The 7,333-nt window shown below is 33.4% G+C and overlaps 1 protein-coding gene across 2 annotated transcripts; it reads right to left on the reverse strand.

Annotated features, from left to right (window-relative positions):
- Positions 1-824: 824 nt before the first annotated feature.
- Positions 825-7,328, reverse strand: fen1 (flap structure-specific endonuclease 1). Of its 2 annotated transcripts, none has more exons than XM_051098094.1 (12): positions 7,171-7,328; positions 6,810-6,919; positions 6,595-6,697; positions 6,401-6,503; positions 3,863-3,926; positions 3,676-3,785; positions 3,445-3,581; positions 3,271-3,337; positions 3,029-3,160; positions 1,785-1,936; positions 1,290-1,404; positions 825-1,093 (listed from the first exon to the last, which is right to left on the reverse strand). In XM_051098094.1, the coding sequence occupies exons 2-12, from the start codon at positions 6,889-6,891 to the stop codon at positions 1,016-1,018; spliced, it is 1,143 nt and encodes a 380-aa protein (XP_050954051.1). In that variant the 5' UTR covers positions 6,892-6,919; positions 7,171-7,328; the 3' UTR covers positions 825-1,015. The 2 variants fall into 2 exon arrangements, with proteins under 2 accessions (XP_050954051.1, XP_050954052.1); XM_051098095.1 differs by lacking the exon at positions 7,171-7,328 and adding an exon at positions 7,027-7,148.
- Between the last annotated feature and the right edge of the window lie 5 nt (positions 7,329-7,333).

Consider the following 7,333-nt stretch of genomic DNA (forward strand, 5'->3'; position numbering starts at 1 on the left):
AATACATGTCCACTGAATGATTTTCACCGTGGGTGAATGAATATCTTAATTGGCATGTTGGAAAAAAAAAAAAAAAGCCTAACAATGCAGGGCATGAGGAGAGGGTAGCATCTTGTTTCAAGTTTTTGTATTACATCAAACAGTGGTATGTAAATTGGTGACAGCACTGATATAAAACAACTCCCTCAGACCTTCAGCACTCATACATCCCTATATAGCTTTGCTACAACTGAACGTCACTGTGGGTACCAGGCACTTCTCACTGTACTCCTCCTCTAGCAACACCAGGACATTTTAGATGCTTTTGGATCAGAAATGATTGACTTGGTCTCTTGAGACAAGAGTATAGATTCCCAGAAGTCTATATTTTGTAAATATGGGCCTTGGAAGAGTTTAAATAAGTTTGTGCTTTGGCTATAGGTACTTCTAGTGGTGACAACAACTATCTATGACACTGTGTCATACTCTGTGAGATAAAGCATCACTCCTTTCATATCTTTTGCTGGCTCCGAGACACTTGCATAGTATTTATCCTGCTCTAGCAAAAACTCACTCATAACTAAATGAAAACTTAAAAGCAAAGACCTGATTATTTCAGGAGCTTTATCACAAGTCAACTGTTTTTGAATGTCAGTGGTACCTCTGCCATATTATAGAAAATCTTGATTTCCTAAATTTTGACATTCTTCTTTGGTTATTGATCAAGCTGGCTTGTTGGATCATGTGTATGTGTATACGTGTGTAATTTAATCTACATAGATACCTTGAAATCCAGTCCAGACAGCATTTCTGCAAATAAACCAGATGACAACACCACACTCTGCTATGATTAAATAGTTATCTTTATTTAAGATAAAGCAGAAACAGTGAAACAGAGAGGGCATTTAAAACATTTATCTCCCCATGTTCATTAAAATACTGAAAGGAAATGTTCTAATGTTTTGTCCCTTATTAAAGTGATTCGACTGTTAAGGGCACTATCAGCTCTGAACTCCTCTTCTAGCTGAAATCGCTTTCATTTGCCCTTCTTGAATTTGCCTGGTGTAGCACTCGTCTTCTGCTTCTTTTTAGCCGACCCTTTTATTTCAGGCTCCTATAAAAAAAAAAAATAAATAAATAAATAAATAAAAAAATGCCCTTTTTCTTTAAACAAATAAATGAATCACTGTCTAATGAAGAAATCCATGCATATCACCACAAAACTAATCATGACTGTATTATTCTTCTGAGTTTTTCTATTCACAATATAGTTAATACAACAGTTATTTCCAGTTATTACTTCCTCCTACCTTGCGCTTAGAGGAAATTGATCCGGTTACAGTAAAGAATGTGTCCAGTCTGCCCTGCGTGCTTCCTTGTCTACTCTTCATGATCTTCTTACAGCCGTTACGGATACGATCCTCACTGACAACACACAAATTCAACATGTAAAAAATTCATTCATTCTGCTGCTTTGAGAACCACAAATATAAGAGAACAACAACTTCCCCCCTATTTGTTTAATCTCACACCACAACAGGATTCCCTAGCCACTTTCCCCAAAAATGGTGCCACTTTCTGTCTTATGTTTATAATAAACATGCCACATCACAACCTTTGTGTACAAGCCATGTCATATACATTTTAATATGGCATTCATCACAACTTGCTTTTAATAATGAAGTGTAACGGATATGTAAACTAAATTAATTTTATTTTAGATTGGCTTTTCTGTGTTAGTGGTTTCTGGTTTAAGACTGGCAGGTTTTAGGAACAATCTTTGATTTGATTTGTTTGCTTTGTACCTGAACTGTTTCTCAGCACACATGAACTGAATTAGTCCATCCTCGTCAGGTTCGTTCCACTTCAGATCAACAGAGGGGCCATCTATGACCTCAGGCTCCAAGAAGAGACCCCGAGCCTCTTTATACAGCCAGTCTTCGGGAGCTGGGTGCTTCTGCAGGACAAAACAAGACAAATATCACATAGTAAAGCTTGTTTAAAAGAAACAGCTACATTCATTTGAGCACACAACTTTGTTTAGATAAGCATTGTGGCTGATATGCAAAATGAAGTAAGCTGTGTGTCATCATGACTTTTAACAGCAACAAAAGGTTTACCAATGTGTAATTTACACTGAATTTAAATTTTACAGTTTTAAATGTTAAAGTTATTTCCCCTCCAGCAATTCCTTCACCAAAAATAAGGAACAAAATCACTATGGGTCTTCACAATGTTTGAGTTTTACTGAGCAGGGTTATTATTCTTAAACTAAAACTATTAAATACATTGTTAAAAATAAAGCCAAAATAAAAAATATTTGTTTAAATTAATTTAAGTTGAAGGACTAAAATTATTGTAACACTTTACAATAAGGCGTCATCTGTTAACATCAGTTAATGTATTAACTAACAAACAATGAACAATACATTTATTACAGTATTTATGCATCTTTGTTAACATTAATTAATAAAAAAAATAGTTGTTCATTGTTAGTTCACAGTGCATTAACGTTAACAAACTAAAGATTTTAATGCATTAGTAAATGTTGAAATTGTATTTTTCATTCTTAGTTCATGTTACATTAGTTTACTTCTTTAGTTAACTAATGAACCCTATAGTAAATTTTTACCAAAATTACTAACTGAAAATAAACTAATACTAACCTAGAAAAAAAGATTACATGTAAGAAATTATAAATAATTAATTAATTAATAAAGCAAGCACATACGTTACTGGAAAAATTGAAATAAAATAGGTAAATTCAAACCGTAATACATAATATTACTAACATAACAGTAAAAATTAAGTGCAAAAATAATTATATTTTTTATTTCCAGCAAACACACTTGCCATGTGGCCAAATTTATTTTCTGACTAAGCAATACACTGACTGCCACTAGAGGGCACAATTTAGCAAGTATGATCCAGGATGTGATTTGAAAGAAGGCGTCACTGATATGAATGGGCACCTTTTTGAATATGTCATGTCCTGCAATGTGACATTCAGCAGTAAGTGCATGCCTTTAAACAGTGTAAACAAACGTACATTTGGGTCAATATTCTCAAGGATCTCTTCAATAGAGCCGTGCTGTTTAATGAGGTCGATGGCCCTCTTGGGTCCGATTCCTTTAATAGTGCCACAGTAGTCACAGCCCAGTAGGATACACAGGTCAATGAACTGAGGAAGACATTCAAACATACACAGAAAGCAATTAAAAGGAACTGACACATGTAGAACAGGATAGATATTAACATACAAAAGATAAGACTGAAATAAAACTGTCTTACCTGTTGATGTGTCAGACCCATTTCTTGTAGAATACGACTGAAATGAAACTCTTGGATAGGGAGCTTTCTAGGATGGAAAAAAACAAGTGTTACTTCTGCATGGCTAAACATCTAAATACATCCAAATGTCGATATGAACAGGTAATTTCAGATATAAAATGCACCCATACATACTTTGCTTCACTGGCTGTTAGATGCCTCAACAGGACTGACGTTCCAAATGTCAGACCATCCATATCTTCTGTTGCTGTGGCATAAACCTTTCCTGATTTCACCAGAGCAGCACAGCTCGCCTCAGCCTCACATGGAGCCTTAACATAACACATTTAATTTAGCTTATATCCATGATAAGTGTTTTTACTCAATTTTATGTAGTTTTTTATGCGTCAGTGACTGTGGCAGTACCTCAATATATGGGACTCCCATTAATGTAAGTAACCTCTTGCATTCCTCGTTGTGTTGTTTGGTAACCTTCACTAGTCGCTTACTGAACTTGTCAATGTTCTCCTGTTCACCTGTAATAATTCTTGGAATTAGGACCATTCTAAAGAATTATTGTTGAAAAAGCATGTTGTTTTGAAAGTGTCCGCACCTGCTTCTTGGGCCTGAGCTAGAAGTTTCTCAGCCTCAGCTCGTCTCTCACCTCTCTTCTCTAGCTGTAGGCGTTAAAATAAAAGGATATCTTGAAACAAAATGCCAAAAATGTTTTTACATTTAACAGAAAAAGACCATCTGTCAGTTAACCAAGTCATCTCACCATATACACTACCAGTCAAAAGTTTTTGAACAGTAAGATTTTTAACGTTTTTTAAAGAATTCTCTTCTGCTCACCAAGCCTGCATTTATTTGATACAAAGTTCAGCAAAACGGTAAACATTTGAAATATTTTTACCATTTAAAACAACTGTTTTCTATTCATTAAATTAATATTTTAAAATGTAATTTATTTCTTTGATTTCAAGGCTGAATTTTTAGCATCGAGTAATCACACGATCCTTCAGAAATCATTCTAATGTTCTGATTTGCTGCTCAAAACACATTTATTATAATGTTGAAAACAGCTAAGCAGAAGAACAGCATTCATCTGAAAATCTTTTGTTAGATTATAAATGTCTTTATCATCACTTTAAAGCATTTTAAAGCAATTTAAAGCATCCCAAATTAAGTATTACTTTCCTAATTTATATAATTATAAATTATAATTATATAATTATATTTTCAAACTTTTGATTGGTAGTACATGTTAAAAATTGTTAATGTTTAAACTGCATTATATGCCTCTGTACTGTAAATTACAGACAGCTGTATGGTTTTACATGTACATGTATGTAAATGTAAATAATTTACAGAGGAAAAACAAAAAAGAAATTCACAAAATTTCCTGTATGATATCACATACAATTATATTTTTAATATAAATAATTGTTTCTTCTGGTTATCTGTAATGTTCATTAGGGTTTTTGTTTTATTTTGTCATACAATTAATGCTTATTGTATTATTTTAGTGTCACCGTCTCACCCTGATATACAAGATCATAATCTATGGACAGGCCACTTATGACTAACTCTTGATTTATCATGTGGCTTTCTATAATATCAACATTAATATTATGGTGGTTATAATTATAGTTAGTTTAAAACCCTCTGGGCCTCTTCGTTTAGGAGCTGGCTCCTTCGCGGTCAAAAGTGAAGCCTTGAAATGTAACTTTTTTTCAGAAAAATTGTTGTAAAATATTTTTGTTCAATAATATTTTTTGGATTATTATTTAGAATTTTGAGGGGATTTTATGACAATATGCAATATTTATACAATTTATACAAAACAGAGTGAACGCTTTCAAAATCCTTTTTTTTTTTTTTTTTTTTTTTTTTGAGAAGTGTGCCATTTGATGTCATTAAAAAATAAAAACCTCTGTAATGTCATATAGACCATTTCGCTAGATGTAAACAACACTGGTCCAGAAGCGCGTTATTTATTTTTTTTATTTTTTTTTTTTTCACATATACAGATACATCTTAAAGGTGCTAATGTAACATTTTCATCCAGTCAAATGTTATGTTGGTTGTATTTTTTTGTGATGTTTGTGTAAAGTAAAAAAAAAAAAGAAACAGGAAGTGTATCAGAACCAGTATGTTTACATCTAGCGAAATTGTCTATAAGCTCCTGTATATCTCCCTATATACATATTATACATATATAAAGAGGCTTTTGGATTGCCATTGTTTTTTGTTTTTTTGTTTTTTTGTTTTACATATTTTATCAGGTTTTGCCTTTACATATACATTTAGACATTCTAAAAGACTACTTTTTGTCAAGGTTTAGATGTTTTTGGTTAGATAAGTATCAGGTTGCATTCTGATTACAATCAAACAATAAAATACAAGAAAATTGCTCTCCCATCTCACATATTCTCAAAATTTGCTCTGTTGCAGTCTTACAGTCAATTTCTGAGTGTGTGAGTGTTTGTGAGAGAAACTCTTTTGTATTTTTCCATTTATTCATTTTATTTCACATATTCTCAAAATTTGCTCTGCTGCATTTTTATCAATTCATTTCTATGTGTTTCTGTGTGTGTGGGTGTCTATTTTGCACTCTTGATATTTTAGAGTGTCACCCCTTGATTGCTGTGCACTTTTTTTTTTCTGCACAGTGGCTGCTTTGTAGTTGGTACCACCAAAAGATTCTCAGAGTTTTTTTTTTTTTTTTTGTATTACCCTTTAACATATCCGAATCATGTCCATGATTTTTTGTGTGTTCACATAGCTAATGAAACAAGTGTCATCTCATTCTAATGAAGCTTTGATTTTTAAAAATTTCAAAATTTACATTTTTTTTGAAGATGCTCAGAGGGTTAAGTAGCTTGGTATATTAGCATTACAACACTAAATTAAATATAATTGGTTATAAGTTGCAAAGTATGCAAGCAAAAATAAGCCATCCTGTAATACCAGAAATACCGCCTCAATATTTTCTACTGTGAATTTCTGGCACGACTGTTTTTTTTTGTTTGTTTTGTTTTTTTTTTAACAGTAAATGTAAAATTATATTTACTTAATTTGTGATGTAAACAATGCTATTTCCAGGTTACATTTGCTGCTTATTTTGAGTGATTGTGTGTTTCTGATTCACCTCTCCTGACTTCAGCTGAGGGGGCTTCCCATCAAACACATAAACTGGTTTAATGCCACTCTCCAGCATTCGGATGGTCCTGTAGAACATACCCATGAGGTGGCTGTGGAGACAAGGCGGCCACATAAATATTATGACCATGCAAATATAAAGTGGACACGTGATTATGAACTTAAAAGACAAATGACTAATACCTAGTGGTCTCTCCATCTTCATTCTGCAACACATTACCGTCCTGTCTAACCGCGATCAAAAACTGGTAGATGCACATGGACGCATCAATAGCAATTTTCCTTCCTGCATGCATGCAAAATAAATAAACATAAGTTGCAAACACTCGCATATGCTATATTTGAGTTCCACTCTGACAACCATCCACAAATACTATTTAAATTATAGGAGGCCTTACCAAAGAAGCTTTTGATATCCTGTTCTTTGATAGCTGAAGGCGCGTGATCTGCAATGAGCTTTGCAAGTCCATGAATTCCCATTGTGATGAAATATCTTATTATCAGAACTCTGAAAGGATTGAGTCCATATAAACTGGATTATTAAATGCAATAAGTACGTTTTGACCTACACAGTTAATATTCAATTATTAAAAACAAACACGGAGTAGCTCATACATTAGTAAAGAACGTAGAAAAACAACAGGCGTCCAAAACAAAGCTTAAAAACCTTCAAGCGTGTGACAAAGCGGCTTATGTACGCGCTGCATGTCTGTACCAACGCTTCACAAACTATAAAACAAAGAAAAATATAAAACTTACCAATGAAATGTTTTAGCTTCTCGCTTTCAGTCACACACACAAACACAACCGCGCCGGAAAGTGCCGTCAATTTCGCGCGAATTCTAATACAGGCATAAATAATCGAATTCCTGTGGAAGAATCGATTTCTCAAACTTGTCTAGTTCAGCCTTCGGAAGGGGAA

This window comes from Labeo rohita, chromosome 24 (genome assembly GCF_022985175.1).
Source record: "Labeo rohita strain BAU-BD-2019 chromosome 24, IGBB_LRoh.1.0, whole genome shotgun sequence".
Lineage (NCBI taxonomy): Eukaryota > Metazoa > Chordata > Actinopteri > Cypriniformes > Cyprinidae > Labeo > Labeo rohita.